The sequence below is a fragment of the Poecilia latipinna genome, unplaced genomic scaffold, assembly GCF_001443285.1.
Source record: "Poecilia latipinna isolate Pla-1442-1.1 unplaced genomic scaffold, P_latipinna-1.0 Scaffold4009, whole genome shotgun sequence".
In the NCBI taxonomy this organism is placed as follows: Eukaryota; Metazoa; Chordata; class Actinopteri; order Cyprinodontiformes; family Poeciliidae; genus Poecilia; species Poecilia latipinna.
Window position 1 is genome coordinate 13,296 of NW_015116625.1, and position 18,948 is coordinate 32,243.

General features: G+C 37.5%; 2 protein-coding genes across 6 annotated transcripts in view; both read right to left on the minus strand.

The window, feature by feature from the left end:
- med30 (mediator complex subunit 30) overlaps positions 1–11,284 on the minus strand; it is a 16,298-nt gene extending 5,014 nt beyond the window's left edge. The window contains exons 1-3 of one of the 4 annotated variants that reach the window (XM_015025232.1): positions 11,169–11,284; positions 10,513–10,712; positions 7,187–7,345 (exon numbers count right to left, since the gene is read on the minus strand). In XM_015025232.1, the coding sequence (XP_014880718.1) occupies positions 7,187–7,345; positions 10,513–10,692 (339 nt within the window). In that variant the 5' untranslated portion in view covers positions 10,693–10,712; positions 11,169–11,284. The other 3 variants (XM_015025231.1, XM_015025229.1, XM_015025230.1) reach the window with 3 other exon arrangements.
- Positions 11,285–13,672: 2,388 nt separating this feature from the next.
- slc30a8 (solute carrier family 30 member 8) lies at positions 13,673–18,627 on the minus strand. 2 transcript variants are annotated; one of them, XM_015025228.1, is made up of 8 exons: positions 18,435–18,627; positions 17,939–18,085; positions 16,522–16,675; positions 16,239–16,402; positions 16,043–16,155; positions 15,122–15,227; positions 14,892–15,026; positions 13,673–14,138 (listed from the first exon to the last, which is right to left on the minus strand). In XM_015025228.1, the coding sequence occupies exons 1-8, from the start codon at positions 18,451–18,453 to the stop codon at positions 13,993–13,995; spliced, it is 984 nt and encodes a 327-aa protein (XP_014880714.1). In that variant the 5' UTR covers positions 18,454–18,627; the 3' UTR covers positions 13,673–13,992. The 2 variants fall into 2 exon arrangements, with proteins under 2 accessions (XP_014880714.1, XP_014880713.1); XM_015025227.1 differs by having other exon boundaries at positions 18,447–18,519.
- Between the last annotated feature and the right edge of the window lie 321 nt (positions 18,628–18,948).

Genomic DNA, 18,948 nt, shown 5'->3' on the forward strand with positions numbered 1-18,948 from the left:
GAGTTAGGGGGCGTGGCCAGCAGCAGGTTATTAGGATTTAAAGTGACAAGAGGCCCTGAAACAGCTCCTTATGTAAGAAACTCAAAAAACAGACTAAAATCTCATTATTTAAGAATTATTTTTGTGCAAAATGTTTCTCATAACCCACAGACTTATGCTAATCTGTTCAAGAAAGCATTATATGTCACCTTTAAGGTTTCATATTTATTGTAATAAAATCTGTTTTCAGAATAATCTGGATTTAATCCAAGAACTCAGAATTTTCATACTATTCTTTCTCGAATAATAAAACAGGCATTTTATTCTCATGTAAAGTTTGGATTAACTTGTGCTCTCATCTCACTCTCAGATACAATGCATGACCCATCAGCTGTCTTCTACTCTGGTTTCCAAGAAGCAACAGAAAAAAGGGGGATTGAGTGTAAGCTCTCCAGCTCCGGCGGTCTGATTCGCCTTTCTGTGAGAGAAGGAGACAGCGAGTGAGAGATTAATTCATTTTTAAACGCTCTGTGTGCTTGACCTTGTCTGCTTGACACCACCAAGAGGCTGATGTGCAAGAGATTTCAGGCTATGGCAGCATTCTGGGGAGCCGCCTGGGCCGCTGCATGCTTTCTGACGTCATACTGCCCCCTGCTGGTCAACACAGGGAGCGATGGGAGGCGAGAAGCAAGTTTAATGCACTTTTTTAAAAGTTAGATTGTGCAAACTAAAACGAAGCAACTAAATACCCAATTATATCTTTTTGTAAGGGGAAATCATACTGATTTATGTACACCCTAGACGGCTCCAGTAGGGATTTTACCTACACTCATTTTGCGCATGAATATCACCATTTGGTGTTTTCTTTTGCTTCTTTTCTTGGCCGGATTATACAAATGACGTCAATAAATTATAAAAACAGGCTGTACACGTTTGGATTTATGTGGATTTTCTGTAATTACACAGGCTAAAATGTAATATTTGACAAAATAATCCTGAGCAATTTGCAGAAAAACACATTCTCCTTCTGGCGTCATCCAGTTGAAAATCTAACATCCAAACTAGTGAATTCAAGGCAAAACTCCAGTACTAAGGCAGAGCTGATGCCGTCAACACTCCAGATGTTTCCCGCTAGCTGGCGTTAGCTTCTCTGAAACCACTTCTAATGTGAGCTTTGGCTTATTTTGTTCTGTTGGAACATCCAGAGTTAAAACATCTGGCTGAACGTGAAAAAATTGGAGGCAGTCGGTTTTTATTACTCCATCCACTTTGTGCCACCATGTTTGACGATTGCTAAAATTTGACGCATCAAATATTATTGTAGTAATTATCTCAAATCAGCTCAGTCTTTGTCCTCTACAGTTTGAAGCAGGGGAACCAGAACTTATATTTAGTCTGAGTCCAAATCAAGGGGAACTTTGTAAAAATCTGTTAATAATCCAGAGGGTTGTATTTGTTTTCATTTGGTGCCTCAGATACTAAATAGTTTAGAACCAAACGTTTACTTCAAGTGAACAATTTACCACCTTTTTCCATGAAAGACAATGATTCAAAATCTGAGCCCAGATGTTACTTTAGACCAGGGGTCACCAACTCCAGTCCTCGAGGGCTACCATCCTGCAACTTTTAGATTCACCTCTGCTCCAAAATGTCTGAATTCCCTCACCAGCATTCATTCCTCTCTGCAATAGGCTGGAAACGAGCAGTTTATTTGATCCAGGTGTGTTTGAGCAGAGACGCATCTAAAAGTTACAGGATGGTAGCCCTTGAGGACTGGAGTTGGTGACCCCTGCTTTAGACCATTTTAAAACTGACTGAAATGAAAGACTTGTTGTTCATATCATTTTTGGGGAGAATTTCTAGGCAGTGTTACTTCTTCACTAAACCTTCCCCTTATTTCTTCTTCTTACAGGCCTTTAGGATGAATTCACACCAGGCTTGTTTAGTCCAGTTTAACCAAACTCTGGTTTGTTTGTCTAGAAAGTTCAGTTCGCTTGCGGAGTTGTGAATCAAACTGATGCGGACAAAGAAAGCAAACTTTGGTCTTAGTTCAGCTGAAGTGAACTGTGGTGCAGTTTGAGTGACTCTGTGCATAAAAGCTCCAAAAGTAAAAAGTGGATTACAGCACAGGGCATTCTGGGTAAATACAAATAAAACAAACACACGACTGGCTGAAGAAATGACTCTTGGTATTTTGCCAAAGACGAGAAAAATCCTACCAACCACTAAAAACTGAAGCTACTCCATTTTTGTTTGCATTTTGCACAGAAGGAAGTTGCGCTCATGTCTTCTTCAGAGGTTTTTGTGTCGTTTCCTTCACTGGTTCATGGTGTAGCGCCACCACAGGCGAGAAAGGGACCAGGTTTCTCAAAGGGTTAGTTGTGTTTGACAGAGTGCAGTGTGAATTTGAACCACAGCAGCTGAAAATGCAGCAAATGTAGCAGCTTTTCTCCCCAATCGAACCAAGTCTACCAGACTGTCAGGTGTGAAAACACACCAAGTGTCTAAAGGTGTTATTCACAAATGGGTGGAAAATGGAGGCAGATTGGTGCAGCGTCTGAAAACAAAGTACTATTAAAATGGCTTAAATCTCAACCTGTTTGAAATTATTTACACTATGCTTAAAAACTAGATCTGTGCCAAAAGAAATCCCACAAGATCAAAAGACTTCTGGAAGAAATATCCAACCAGCAGCTTGTGGAAAGCAATAAAAACTGGTGAAGGTGTAATTTTAGGAGTACAGGGACTGTACGTCGCTTGTGTTTAGAGAAACTCCTGTAAAATAAAACTTATGTATGAATATATCCAAACTACTGACTGGACTGGTATGAAACAAGCTTAGTTTATACAAGAAAAAGCAAAACTATTCCTGAAAGAACAAAGTCGCTGTGGGCAAAAACAAAGTTAAGCAAACATAATGGAGCCTCTCCAAAACTCAGACCTTCATAGCAGACAAGATGATAAACACAGATTAGGCTGGAGAACCTCCGAGAAAACACTTTTTCACTCCAACTATTTTGGATAACTTTACTATAAACAGCCCAAAGTTTTTGGTTAATTTCCGATTAGCCTGAAGCTGTGCAGCTGCTTGATGACTGAAGCGATCAAACTAATAACCAGAGCGAGAGGGAAACAAGCAAAACAAGAAAACCTGGAGGAAGAGAGGGCAGAAAGAAAGGTTCGTAAAATTCAAGCACTTTTCAAGGCAAGCTGCTCAAAAATGAATACAAAAAAGAGACTATTTACATAATTTATTACGTTTTTACTAATGTCTTATAATAGTATTGTATATTCTGCAGTAGGGATAAGGGAAACTAAAATAAAACAAAATATGTTTTGAAATGTTTCTTACACACACACCTTGTACACCTGACTGGTCAGAGAAAAGTTACAAAAAAATCTTTATTAAAAAATGTTCTTGCCAAGTTTTCTCAAATTTAGCAAGTAGAAATAATTTAATAACCTAAAAGAAGATAAATTTGGTCTGATTTAACTCCAGATAGCAAGAAAAAAGTGTTTAAATTATCTGGTTTCAACAGTAAATACTGTTTTCCAAATTTATGCTTTTAGTCAAACAATAGATTGCGAATTATTACAAAACTGCGCTGTTTGATTATTAAGCGTTTTAAGGACCAAACCTTGAAAACACCTCACTGAAGTTCAAGCATTTTCAAGGATTTTCAAGAACCCTGAAAAGGTGAAAGTGAAATATTTAAATCTAAACTAAAGACGAAAGAGGTGAAACATTTCACCCATTTGGGTTTCAAAAGCACCAATAAAAGATCAATAAAGGAAACCTTTCAATCCTGAGAGTTTCCTGGAAAAACTCCCAATCTAAACCGTGATCTTAGAAGAAGAAAGAAAGAACAACACTGACATCGAGTTGGACATTAAAACAATCTATAAGCTGCGTCCCAGAAGGAAAACAGAAATGTTTTTTCATCAGATCATTTAAGAGCAAAACCGATCCACATATCGAATCCTGAGGGTCGACTCTGGCAAAGGAGCAGGAAGGAAATAAAATGTGCTGAGTCCAGCTGGGAAAAGATGGATGCAGAGCGCTCTGTGCATGCAAGTCAGAGTAAATGTATGTGCCTGTGAGTCACAACCCGGGCCTCCTCTACAGAAAGATGGATGTGGTTTCCAGCCTGACAGAGAGGAATGAGCTAATGAAGTTCTCCAGGTTGCCTCGGTGAGACAAGAGGAAAAGGGCAGAGGCAGAAAAAAAGCGGAAACGGGAGAAAAAAGAAAACAAGTAATAAGAAAATAACAGGGTGAACGGATAAGGAGAGAGGGAAATGAAACCGCTTGACTGTTCGCTGCAGGAAATGACAAGAGCTGCGGCGGACTGGAGCAAGAGTGAAGCAGAAGAAAAGGAGAATTTGGTGCCTTGCAGAAAAATGTATGCTCCTTAAACCTTTTCCACCCAACAGCCACAGACCTAAATGTGTTTTATTTAAATTATATGTGACAGTCCAGCACAAAGCAATGAATAACTCTGAAGCAGAAGGGAAAAGGTTTCAGCAAAATGTGAAAAGTAAATCATGCACATCATTAATTTGGTAGAGTCCACATGTAAGTAGGGCTGAAAATAACCAATTCTGCTCCGCGATAAATTAGTTATTGGAATACCAAAATAATGCACATGTTAAAGATCAATAAACTTAAACTTTAAATTCTCAAACATTTAAAACTGGAACCGGAAGACATTTTAAAAATTAAATCCAAATAAACCACAGAAAAAACAAGTAAAATAAATTATGAACAAAATTATCTTTAAAAAAAGTGTTAATCCAGTTTTTAAATTTTGCAAATAGAAATGATCGAGTTTGCTTTAATTTATCATGCGATTAATTGTGACACGCCAACATGTATGTAATTTAATCTCGTTTGAATCCATCAGTTTTCTAGAAAACTTCATGATTCAAACTGTATTATAAAGACCAAACAGTGAAGCCAGAAGTGTCCAAACATGTGGCGACAGGACTCAAAACCAGTCGAGTTAAAAGCAGTCAAAGGACACAAGGATTATTAAAATATTTTAACGTTACATTTAAATTGGTACCTTAATAAGTGAAACACTAACCAACATTTAGATGGAAAAATTTAATGTTTCAACTGTTGATGTTTGTCTTCTAATGGAAACACTGAAATGTGCTCTACAAATACAATTTTATTTGATTTTAACTACATATTTTAACCAAAGTTTGGTTGTTGTTTGTAGAAAAATGGCAAATCTTTTTTTAAAAAGGACACAAAAGAGTTTTATTTCAATATGTGCCAAATTATTAGAAACAGAGTATGATCCACATTTCTTCAAAAATCTTGCTTTATTTAGCCTAGTTAAGAAAATGGTGCGCCAAGTCTGCGTCCAAGTATAAATCTCTCGAGGCTGGAGGTCTTATTTCCTATAAAATTAAAATGAAAGCAATAAATGTGGCTGATAAAAGACGAATTCTGGGAAGGTTTTTTTTTTTGCCTGCATTATTTTTTAAAAGTGTTTTGCCTCAGTTAATATGCATAAACTGCCCGGAATGCTGAACCAAATTTGTGGTGTAAAGCCATACAAAATTAAGTTTTTTTTCTTAAATCAGCCATAAAGTATGGCATACATATGGAGTCAGTCCTGTTTAATTCCATCCTCTTAAATTGCACTGATTTGCACATCTGCTGGCTGAAATGTTTGCCAATCCTGTATTTAAAAACATTGACGTCTGTAGTTGCAATGTGACGCAAAGGTTCAAAAGGTATTACATGTCCAAGGAACCGTAAAAATAAAAACTGGCCTGCAGAAAAAGGAGGAAAAGAGCTAATACTGAACAGAAAAAGGAAAAAAGATTAACTAATCATGTAAAGATGGAGAAAGACGGAGGGAAAAGCTGCAGCTAGCGCCAGCTGGAGAGGAAAGGAGCCTGATGTGTGCGCTCAGTCCAGCTGTTCATTAAACAGGTCTGCTGCTAATTAGGCTGCGATGAGGTCACACCGCTCCAGTCATTGATTCCACTTCCTGTTTCAGGCAGCCAATAGCGAGCTGCTGTCAGGCTGGCACCTGAATTTTCCCCAGGATGATAAACGAGGCAGCCGCTGGGCCAAAATCAACAATGCTCAGCCCCAGACAAACACGGTGAGCTAAGTTATTGGCTGGTCAGCGCCGCTCCGGGTCTCCAGGGGAAATGAATACACATTTAAATAAAGGTGGAGGAAGAAGGTGGAGGTCAGGCGGCAACAGCAGGAGGAAAATGTCGCCCTCATCGTGGATTTTGATTTAGAGGTGGAAAAACAAACCGCTGTCCAGATATTACTCAACACAAGGTTGGCATTAAACAGAAATTTGTTCCAATTTAAGACCCGTCTCCTCCCATATCCTCCATTTTTCCCAGTGGGAGACTGGAGACGAGGATTAGCTCTGAGGCAATCTGTAGAGATCGGGATGCGACTGCTGCAGCCGCAAATCCAATCAGAAACAGCGGAAAGCCAGGCTGCAGCGCTGCAGCACATGTGAAGAGCAATCAGAGTTCAAGTCTGAGTCTGTGATTTCACATGTACCAAAAGCAATCAAGCCTGCATGTAGACCAGAGCTGAACCATTTAAATGTTACTAATCGATCGTTGAAATAATCGTCAAGTAGTTTAGTAATTGATTAATCATTAATTGGTGCATATAGGCTGTAAAAAAAATACCGTTTGCAGGAACAAAAATGCAGTCAGATTAGTAATAAATTCAAAACTGTACAAAATACTTACAAATTTTGCACTTAAGATAAAAAATAAACCTTTTCTGTCAATTATGTGGCATAATTTTAGCTTCACAAATTCTGTGAAAGGTATTTTGTTTAACTGCAGATTAAGCCTTAGCTACAAATAATCAAGCAAACAGGAGGAATTATGTGTTACTAAATTTTAGGTAATACAATATCTGTTTTATTTTAAAAAAACAAGATATTACTATTATTAATTTGCATCTTTTAATATATTTTTAAATGGTTAAATGAAAATTCTGCAAAATATGTCAATTTATTTTGTTCAAATAATCAATCGTCAAAAATAATTAGTGGGATAATAAATAGCAAATAAGTAAATATAAAGCAGAAAAAACTAATCCTGTGTTTTAGGGGAATAAATACATGACATGAATTATAGAGGGTCAAATTTATATATTTTAAATCAAACTGTGTTAAATGTAGTAACTCAATCTGTTAACCTCTGACCTCTGGGGGGATGGGGTCCAGCCCGGCGCAGTTCTCGTTGCATTTGTCGTAGACCAGTCGCAGCTTGCGAAAGAGAACGGAAAGCATCCGGAGATGCTCCTGAAGTTTCCCCAGCCGGTCCTGATGCGTGTTGGGGTGATACGTCACTCCATTGGGTAGCTGAGAAGGAGAAGAGACACACCTGGTCAGAGACGGGCCCGGTCAGAGACGCGCCCGGTCAGAGACGGGCCCGGTCAGAGACGCGCCCGGTCAGAGACGGGCCCGGTTCATTTATCTGCCCCAAAGGATAAAATGAGGCAAAACTGTTTGCCTCATTTAAAATAAATTCAGGATTTATACCATATTTAATACCATAAATCCTGAATTTATATCCATTTCTACAAAAAAATACTTGTTTTTGCCTTCAGATGTTAGACAGTATAAATTTAAACATTGCACCTAAAATTTGTGTAAATTTAGGTGTGTTGCTAATTAGATCCACTAGGCACATAAGGAATGAAACTGATTTTTAATCTCAGTTTGATTATTTTTATTGACGTTCTCAAACAAGACTTAACATTTTTGTACAATTATTGGTGTTCATACTGTAGTGTTTTAAATACAGCTAAATGCTGAAAAAAACCTTTACTGCTTTTATCCCATCCGAAATAAACAGAAAAAAACGTATTGCATTACGGTACGTGCTTATGCAAATAATTTATTCTTTATTTATATAATTCTTCTATAATCTGAAGTAATCTTTTGATTCAAAGTTGCGTAATAAAATACATGCATAGAATTTAGTTTCTACAATTTTACATCCAGGTATTCCATTCCCAAGTTGCCTAGTGTCACTAAAAAGCCTCATACCCAAAACTGCAAATACCTTTGACTTTTGGTCACATGGTGTTTGTTTTAACATACAACTAGAAGACATTAGTAAGCCTAAATATATATTTTTATTACAGAATATAGCTCAGGGTTAAGATTATTTACTAATTTTGTCGGCAAAATTAATACACATTTATTCTTCCATAAACCATGTGCAGTTCACCTTGATCACTCGACTGGTATCGAATCACTTCTAATATTAATCTTAGAATATGTATCAATAAACATTTGTAGCAGTCATACACCAGCCTGGTTGCATTCGTAAAATAAGATGCATGAAGCTAATTAGCTTAGCTAGCATCTGAAGGGTTAAGGATCCAACATATTTTGAAATAAACACAACAGAAAAAGTTGTAATTTAATTACACAGCTCAGATCTTCTGGGGCGTAGCTAACTTGCTTATTTAATGCAGCTTCACAGAAAATATTCTTTTTACGAGATTAAATCCCAATTCAGCATCAACAAAACAAAGTCTTCCACAACGGCTGGATGTTTTTGTTTTTTTTTTTTTCAAGATTACTGGCATTAAACTACAATGGTGTTAAAAGCAACAATGCATTCTTTCATTGAGAGGATCAACAAGCCTCTGAGGCTCCAATGTCTGATTATAAACATCCTACATAACATGAACAAGCCTGCCTGCAGGGCAAACAAGGAGACAGAGAAACAGAGACGAGACGGGAATAAAGAGTGCGGAGGAGAGAGGATACAGGAAGAATTTTTATTAGCAAGACAGTCTGTGATCTGAAGAAACAAGTCACAACAATGTTGTTTGTGAATTCTGCTGAGCAAGAAGAATGCTTGTTTGGCTCTGATGCAAACATGCAGCAGGGAGAGCGACTCCGAGGACGATGGAGACGTTCAAGTTGACCTCGACTTTAAGAAAAACCAAAACTGAGCAACAACCAAATAACTAAAAAGAATCAGGAGAAGATGAAATTTAGATATCAGCCTGACCTCAGAGAAAATGACGACGGCTATTCTTGTAAACAGAGATGGGTAGTAACGAGTTACTACCCATGTGCCAGTTAACTTCAATGAAGAAAGAGCAAAAATGTATGACATAAACCTAAAGTTTATGTTAAAGTGAGACTTCTTGTTTGTACACAGGCTTTGTTGTTCTGATGTTTTTTATCTGCTGGAGGTCAATAAGATACAACAAACACTATTTATTATCACTGAAAGTATATTACCCTGCTCTAATGTTCACATTACCTACTTGAGCATTAGCTTTATGTAACATTTATAACTGAAAAAGTGTCTCCTCTGCCAAAATGTTGCTTCAGTTTTAAAAATGCCATATTTTCATTTTATATTGTGTGTTTAATGACACCATTTTAAAATAGTAAATCAGATTTTTTGATCAGTTACTCTGTACTTATGTTGCCTTTGTTTCAAATACTCATTTCTTGAAAAGCTACTTTTTACCTTTACTTGAGTAAAACTTTAGCTACTCCACCTATTTCCACTTGTAAACAAAATAAGCCGCTAGCTAAAAACCCCAGGCAAGAGATGAATTCTGTAAAAATAGCAGCATTTATTCTTCAAAGCCCCTCTAATTGTTTTGATATAATTAAAACTCTGTTTTCAACAACCTGATCTGTTCTGGGACTACTCTGGAAGATCTGGAGTTGGTGAAAAGAGATTCTTCATAAAAATCAAGAACATTTGACTTTTACGAAGCATACGCTTCATGAGTCTGCGTTAGAACAACCATGTCTTCAGTCAGAGGCTTCTCTAGATCTGTTGTAACAGAGACTGCTACAGGAGATTCTACATGATCACAGCCATCAGCATCAGAACCTTGTGAAGTACAAATTACAATAACATTTGATAATTACACCAGAGCAGTGATTATTATTATTATTGTGTCAAATGAATTAGCTTTTTGGCTGTCAAAACTTATACAAAAACTCATAAAACTTGGCAGATGCATCAGGCTTGTATGACAATTACATATTATAAGTCCAGGAAAAGTGATAGTTGGACAGACAGACGGACTGAACTTTCAAACAACGGCATTTTTTCTCTAACTTCTTCATTTAACGCTGTTATCTCCACAACGATAATGTGGAAGATGCTTAAAATATTTTAAACTAGGTGTTTTCTAATGTACCAAAGGTGACTAAATTATTACAAGTTCTACTTTATTCCTGTACTTAAAAAAAAGTATATTAATTTTGGGGTCGCACTAAGCCAAGCTGTCATCATCATTTGTCAGAGTGATATGTGCATTGATTTCGGTAGAACCACTGGACAAACATTAAAAAACATCTAATCCATAAAGTTTTTACACATGCTGAACAATTTCACGACATAGTGAGTTTCATGGACTATGAAAAGGCGACTAAAGTCCAAAATAACATCTCTACTAACTTATAGGAGCTCTGAGTCCTTGAAAGCAAATTAGAAAGGAAAAAAAAGTGACTCAAAACGTGAGCAGGTAGAAACAGACCTGCATGTTCCTGAGTAGCTGAAAGATCTCCATCGTCCTGAGGACGATGTCTTGGACAGTCTCCTGGCCGATGCGACACAGTGAGGAAGTGTTGACATCTCTAGCAGCCTGGGTCTGCTGCTGCTGCTGGGGGGGAGGAGGCTGACCAACGAAAGGAGGCACTAGAGGAGGGGTCGTCATGGAGACGGCAGGTCAGGATGCTGAAGGAGGAGAAGGAGCAGCAGGTGTTGGTCCGGGTGGAGTCTCCTTTAAGGCTGAACTACATCAGCACAAATTTACATTCCTTCAATAAAAGGAAAACTCAATCCATATTACTGGTTTAATTGGACACAGAACATTTTACATCACTATAATTAAAATACAAGCAACTCTACAAGTTTAACAGCTGTTACACACACTAATCGTTACAATACAAGACAGACATTACATTTTAAACAAGTTTTACGTTAGTTAATAGCTTTAAAATGTTATTGTGGACTTTCAACAGCCCTTTGTCGTAATAAGTAACGGAAAGAAATTGTTGCCTAAGCTAACTCAAACCATACAACTTCATCTTCGTTTGCTTTAGTGTGCTCAAACTGACCCGACGCGACAATAAACGCAGCATTTTACTGAATATTGATGTTAACAGCTAATTAAACGGCGGGTGATGTTACCTTTGAGGTGGTGATTTTTCACTTTCGTTGACATTTTAAGCCCTGCAACAACAAACAAGCTTCTCTTGGGCACAGCTGCTGCTAATTGTATCTTAGTATCGCGAGAGTACGTCGTTCCAGAAATCATGCAGTAAATTCCAGAATAGGGGCGCCGCTGTCTTCTTTCTTCTCCTGGTTCCCTTTCTTCGTCTTCTTTCTGGTTATTTTTTCTAGATTTAGTTATCATATAAAGTATTATTCTATAATATTGATGATAGATTCCGCATTTTTTCCCTGTATGGGAGAAATGTCTTGTTGAAGAAGCATCGCGCACTGCACATTTGCTTTGGTTAATCTTTATGTATTTTTTAAACAGAGAAACAGCGCCCCCAACTGGTATGTCATTTGTATAACATTAATCGCAACACATGCTAGACAGCTTGGCACCAGATTCAGTTTCCCATGTCTGCGACGCCGCCATATTGGGAGGGTCAACTTGTCGTTTTTCAGTACTCAGAGAACAGGAACTGAAACTTTTCTACAATAGTGACTGCATACTGAAAATATTCTTTGTATAGCCAAAAAATGAATTTAATTATGTTTTATTGTATGAAAAAAAGCCTTGCTGACTAAGATCTGGACTAATTTAGTACAATACAGCAGAATGCTACAAACCTATTGAACGTCTACTATGATCAGCTCTATGTTGAATGTGCTTCTGTCTTTATTTGTACAGATTTGAAATCACTTTCAGAAATTTTCTCTCTGATTGTATAAGATTTTATTTAAAAAGAGAAAGATTTGTCTTCTGACTTGAAAAGTATCCTATTGCAGAATTCCTATTATTAATTTAAAGTTCACCCTTTAAAATTCTGTCATCTGACAAGTTTGTGTAATCAAAACCTGAACTGTTTTTTTTTTATTAAAGAAATCGGCTTTTACTCTAAGAAAAGGTGTAAAAATACAATCTTGCTTGTGTTGCCACAACTTCTTAATTAAAAAAAAAACAACAGAAGGTTGACTTGAAGCAAAATGCACGTTTTCTTTCCCTTCCTGAGCGATTTATCACTGCAAAGCAAAAAGAAAGAGTCGATCATAGGTAGATTTTTGCTGGGGTCAAACCTCAAGGAGTAAAAAATGAGCATCAAAGATCTTCATCTAAATCGTATCATTTTCATATTTGCACATCTCGTCACCTCTGCTCGCCTCAGACAGCATACTGCACCTGAAAGAAAGCAGCTGCTTTTACCTGCAGCTTCAAAACAGATAAAACTGGAAAGAGCTTCACTGAACGGCGTCAGTGGTGCTGCAGTCTGAACAAACACCTACTATATATCCAGATAGAATAATAAAAACAGGAAACAGGCTATTTTAAAGTCAAAAATAACCTGGAAATTAGCTTTACAGGTCATCACTTTAAAGAAAACGTAGTAGTAATTATTAGCTTAAGGGGTATCAGCACTAAAAGGGATTATCTTTGCACTCTGTAGTGCATTACTCATGCTTTAATTAAATATGTGGCTCCTCCAGGGAAATACACTGGAATGAAGAGAGAGCAGTGAGTTACTCTGAGGGCAGCTGCATCTAAAGTCCATTCAGCTCTTCAAAGCAAATTCACTTGAAAGAGCTGGGATTAGAGCTAAATATTCATTTAATGGGCAGTAAAATGATGCAAAAAGGGCATTTAGTGACCAGTTAGAATCACTTTAATATTTCAATTTTATGCTACAGTAATTTTAGTTTTCCTCATAATTAGATGGCATAAAGAACAATTAATTTAAATTTCAGTGTTGACTGAGTGGATCAAATAAAACATTTAAATAATTGTAATAGTTCATTAAGTTTTACAATGTAAAAAATACATATTTTCTCTTTAAACCACATGTATCAAACTCGAGGCTCGTGGGCCAAATCCGGCCCGCCGTAGCTATTGTAATGTGCTTAAATATTACTTCATGAATCAAGTCAATTGAGTTTTTATCCATTTACTGCCAAATTATATCAATCAGCCCCTCCAGTTTGTTGCAAATTATTGTGGAAATTCACACAAAACCAACAAATGCCCCAATTCTTTTGCACTAATAATTGGGAGCTTATTGCAAATTTTTTTCAAAAATTGTCACAGGCTTTTTTACTTGTACTAAACAGCTGCTTCAGTTTTAATGCATGTCATATTATAATCCATAATCTATACAGCGAGTAATAAAAAAGTCGCATTTACCAACATAAATAAGCGCAAATATCCAAATATTTCCAAATTAGTACCATAAACATTTTGAATTTTATTTAAAAAAAATATTTAAAAAAAAATCACAAAAAGTATCACAAAATCCTGGCGGGGCTGAATAGATGTTCAATATTACTTAATTTTAAGAATTAATTGATATTTTAACAGTGTGAACAGGTTTTATCAATACTTTCTGGCACAACCGGCCCTTTAAGAAAATTTAGGATCTTCAGTTGGCCCAAAACTAAAATGAGTTTGACACCGCTGCTTTACTGCTATCATGCCAACACATACAGCGTCTTCCAAAAGTATTGTTTATTTGTATTCAGCACCTTGACTCAAAACATTTAAGAATCAATAAGCTATAAAAGACACTCAAAATTTTAAATTCAGAAAGAAGAAAAGAACAAATTAGTTTAATGTGATTTTTTTTTTTTTTGCAATAAGTCAAATTATTAAAGCTTGTGCCATCCTCATCATCATTAAATACCAACAATTATAGGAATTAGTACAAAGTGCACTTAAAATACAGGTACGCAAGTTTGTCTGAGACGCTGCAGTAAAAGAAAACGTTTCCCGGCCGTCCTAGTTGCTATGGAAACGAGTCTCATCGGGTTCCTAGTTTTGAGGATTTTCACACAGCGTACATCCAGGCTTCAGGTCAGCCTGCCGCTCCATTTGAATGGTAATGGAGTGGAAGTTGTAGGAGGAGAAACAGGCCTGGGTCATTTCCCTCAGGACGGTCTGGGCATCAACCGAATCATCTGGAGAAGCGGAGACAGACAGAAAACACCACTTATAATTTATTTATTCTACGTGTAACTGAAATGCTGTTAACATCTAAAGTGAAGAGACCAATACAGCCGAGAGTTTATTACAATAAACACATTTTTAAAATTTTATATAAGGTATATTTTAGTTCGAAAAAGCAAAAATGTGACTAGGTGGCCTTTTTATTACGTAGGATTGGATGATTTGGCTAAAAAAAGTTTGGTTTCGCAATATTGTCTTATCAGTCAATATTGATAGTTATTGATTTTTGTTGTTGTTTTAAACAAACTGCTGGCCTGACTTCCCTGTTTTATCCAGTTTTCACTTCACTCTGCTTTTTTTATTTATTTTTTTAACAGTTATGACGTGCAGCGGTGGAATCTAAAACTTCTACTGTGGCAGTTACTCAGCAGGTTGTTGCTAGGCAACCAAAGAACATACGAGTTGCTAGGTAACCAAAGAGCAAGTGAGTCAGTTGATTCCACCAACTGACTCACTAGCTTAAGTTGAGTTGCTAAAACCTTTCCTCTGCTTATATCTCCCAGAATGCAGTGCAGTTCAGTGAAATTGCTGAATATTTTATCAGACGCATCATCTATCAATACTGATCCCATGTCTAATCTGATATACGTTACTGATTTATTCTCCAGCCATATTATGATGTACTGTTTTGAAACACAATGCCAACTCTAACAACTAATTGAAATACAAAACAATCTGTGAAATAAATGACTGACTTTTCTCACCTATTGCTATGTGTGCAGACAGAACTGCCTGATTCATGGTGAGCGCCCAGATGTGAAGGTTGTGAACTGCTTTGACTCCGTCTACAGCTAACAAACGGTCTCGCACCTCACTGTACCTCACCCCCGATGGCGTACCTGCAACACAGTTGGAAAAAACAACAAAAGCAAAACTGAGAGAAAATGAGCCAAATCTATGATAATATATACTAAAAGAATAGTGATGGCCTTACCCTCCATTAGAACAAGAAGGATGTCCCTCATGATGGTGAAGGTGGTGCATAGGACCAGAATGGAGAACAAGAAGGTGCAGATCGGATCTGCGATTTTATATTCTGGCTGGAAGTAAAAATCATTAAAAAAAAAAAAATCAAAAAGCATAACTTAATACATAGCTATGTAATGAAAAACTACATTTTATTTTATTTAATGAATAAATTAGATCCCTCTTTTAAGCAGAAAAGCAAATCATCTGGGTGAAATCCTTAAAAGGGCAGCTGCAATGAAAACAAATCTTTTGTTTTGGACTGGAGACCATTCCCAAAGCAGGAAGTGGATCATGGGGCTACTGTGGCTGTTGCTCAGCAGGTTATTGCTAGGCAACCAAAGGACGTGCGAGTTGCTAGGTAACTCACAGGCTAGAATCTGAAACTAGCGGAAGAAATGACTCATGGACTTTTACCAAACGCAAAAGAGAAATCCGACAAACGCTAAAACCTGACACTACTCCACTTTTGTTTACATTTTGCAAAGAAGGAAGTTGCGCTCAGTGTCTTCTTCGGTGGTTTTTGTGCTGTTTCACCACAGGCGAACAATGCAGCGTGAAAACGAATCACCAGCAGAAAATGTAAAATAATGTTGGTTCCCAATCGAACTGAGTCTGCCGGACTATCAGGTGTAAAAACGCTCTAAAACACACAAGATTATCATTGAGTTTAAATAAAAGCTTTATTAAGAATGACCATTTAAGTAATTTTCAAAGATATAGTAGTTTCACAATAACTACTTTTAATTAATAAAATAAGACTTGAGATGAGGGAAAACTTGCATATTTCTATCTCTCAGACATTTTAAATCTCCATTTGCAGTTTCTACCACAGAAAAAACTCTTTAAAGCAGAGTTTGAGTTTGAGCCCAAATGCAGAATAAGATACCTTGAAGAAGATGATGATGGCACTGACGAGCACGCTAACACTTTGGAGAAGGTCTCCCATCACATGCACAAAAGCTGCTCGCACACTTGCATTCGCCTGCTGAGCCCTCTTTCCTAACACATATGAAAATAACAAACATCCACATCATATTACGACATTTTAGTGTCTCAGCTATGTTGCTGTTTTTCAATCGTACCGTTGCCCGCATGGTTTTCTTCCATGTCTATGCAGTCGTTTGAATAGATGTTGTTTGGGCTCCGAGTCTTTTCTTTTCCTCTCTTGGGACTGTGACTGTGTCCGTGTGAGGCAAGTCCGCCGTGACTGTGGCCATGACCCGACTGGTGAAGGGTTAAAGCCATTCTGTTGGGAAATAAGGACCAATTTCAATCAGCGCTATAAGAAATTCTGTTCTTCAACCTGTTAAAGAACAATTATTGAATACTTTAGCATAAACAACAACATTCCTCCATTTTACTCACATAATGTTGGCCACCACTGCACAACCTGAGGTAATGAGCATCACATGGCCCTCGATCTCATAGTCATCATGGACGATGCGCTCCACAGCGAGATAAACCAGCACTCCTGTGACGATCCAGATGGTGAAAACTGACAGCAGAGCACCCAAGATTTCTGCATGGACGACGAAACAACGTTGCAAAGAAATCAGGAGAGAATTCACCAGAAAACATAATCAAACATCGACCAAATGGCTAAGGGGCAAGAAGTTGACCTTCTTTTACCAGGTAGTTGCTTCTATCCTAACCTAAACTACAGTTTCTGAGAAATGTTTTATCATGAAAGTGCATCAATTCTCTTTTTACCCATGGGACATTAATTTGGCTGGTAGTGATTTAAAATTCAGCCTAAAACTGGATCTGGAGATGCTGCTACTAAAATGAAATTGGTGCAGGATGAAAAAGATGCTAACTTGAAATTGGGGCAAGATGAAAAAGATGCTAGCTTGTTATTATCAGTTAGTTTATAACCATGAAGTTAATTAACTACATAAAACTGTTGTGGAAATTTTTCTTTTACAGAGTGAGGAAAAACGGTTTCAAAACCCAAAGAACCAGAGAAAGAATATATTCTTAAAGATGCTAACTTGTTATTATCAGCTAGCTAGTTTATAACTATGAAGTTAATTGACTACGTGCAACCAACAAGCAAACTTTCCATCCACCCTCTTAAGATATTTAGGGCCATTTAAAAAAAAAAAAAACATTTATACACCTGGAATAAAAGTAAACTCCATACAGAAAGAGCTTGAGGGACTCATAACCAGAGCCTTATTAATGCAGCACAAGTGTATTAACAACTGCATCCATTAAAGAAGCTAGCATGTAGCAAATTAGTAATCCATCTCGATTTTTAGTTAACAAGGATCTGACCAGAAAAAACAACAAAAAAGGAAAAAACAAAGATTCGTGGCATCGTTCCAGTAGCAGTATCTGGTCATCTCACAGTCCTGTGTGTCCCCAAGATACCTGCACAAAAGGCTTGACGTACAACTGCATTCACCCTGGTGCAAGTAAGCTAGCTGGGTAGATTGCTAGCCAGCAAAGTAGCTAGCATGTAGCAAATTAGTAATCCATCTTCCTACTTAGCAAGCAAGCTTACCAGGGAATTGTTAGCTTACCAGGTTAGCTAGCTAGTAGAAACTGCTAGCTAGCAAAGTAGCTGCAGGCTAGCCAATAAATTCTGTAGTAGTCATGCAACCAGCAAGGTCTATTGTTAGCAAGCGGATAATTAAATATATGATAGTCACAAAATTGTGTTTTCATATTTACAAAGAGTGTGTGTTGTATTGTTGTATTAATGATTTCAAACTAAATGTTGTTGGAAAGGAAACATAAATGCAACAGATGCTGTTGGACCCGTCCTATGACTCGGTACCTGCACGATACCAGCCGTAGCTGAGCCTTTGTGTGACAGGTTTAGAGGAAAGCCAGAGGGAAAACAAGCTAATGACAAAGCTGGCTAGGTCAGTCAGAAGGTGAGCTGCGTCCGTCATGACCGCGAGGCTTCCTGCCAAATATCCTCCTGCAAAAAGGAAAAATTTAAACAATTACTAAGGGTCTGTCTACATTAGCATCAATATTTTGTAACTCTAATGCTTCCAGTTGCATTTGACCCCTTCTACATGTGGTAACTGGACATTTTGGAGTAAAAATAGTTTTTTTTTGAAGGATGCAGGAAAAGGAAAGAGAAAAGACAGGAGGTGGAGATGTAATGAAAAGTTGAATAAAGAAAATGAGAACAGAACAGAGTTAAAAAGAACAAAAGGACAAAAGCTAATGGTCAAAATTAACCAGTATTGTCAAAGAACACTGAGAAAGACTTAGGATGAAAGTAATAAAGCAAGAAAAGGGAGTTTTTTAAAATAACCTACCAGAAATCTCGCCTATCATGAAGAGCAGACAGATGATGGAAACAACGTACAACCTCCTGCTGGCAACTTTTTTCTCCGTCTCTCGGTCCTGCTGAGCGAAGCTGTTATCGTGGCAATGCTTGAAAGTCCCATCTTTCTGCAGTTCTTCATGGTTTGGCACACTGTAATCAGAAAACTCTGCAATGTTACAGAAAGTTAGAAGGCTGAAATAAATTCATCCCCAAGAAACAGAGATGGAGACGATTTCATTAAAACGCTGGAAAAACTACAACCCCAAAAGTCCAGAGAGAGTCCAACTGGAGATGGAAATGATCTGCTGAACCCGCCGAACTATAAGATGGTGAACCTGCACCAACCTCTGCCACACTGATGAGGGGAAACAAGGTTGGCTCCCCGTGCAAAATATATTTTTACACACATCAATGACTAGTTTGGTAAGTTGACAGGGAAAAATATTTATAATCAGCATTTCAGGACTACAGAACATGCTGACCAACCTGTCGGCGCCGACAGG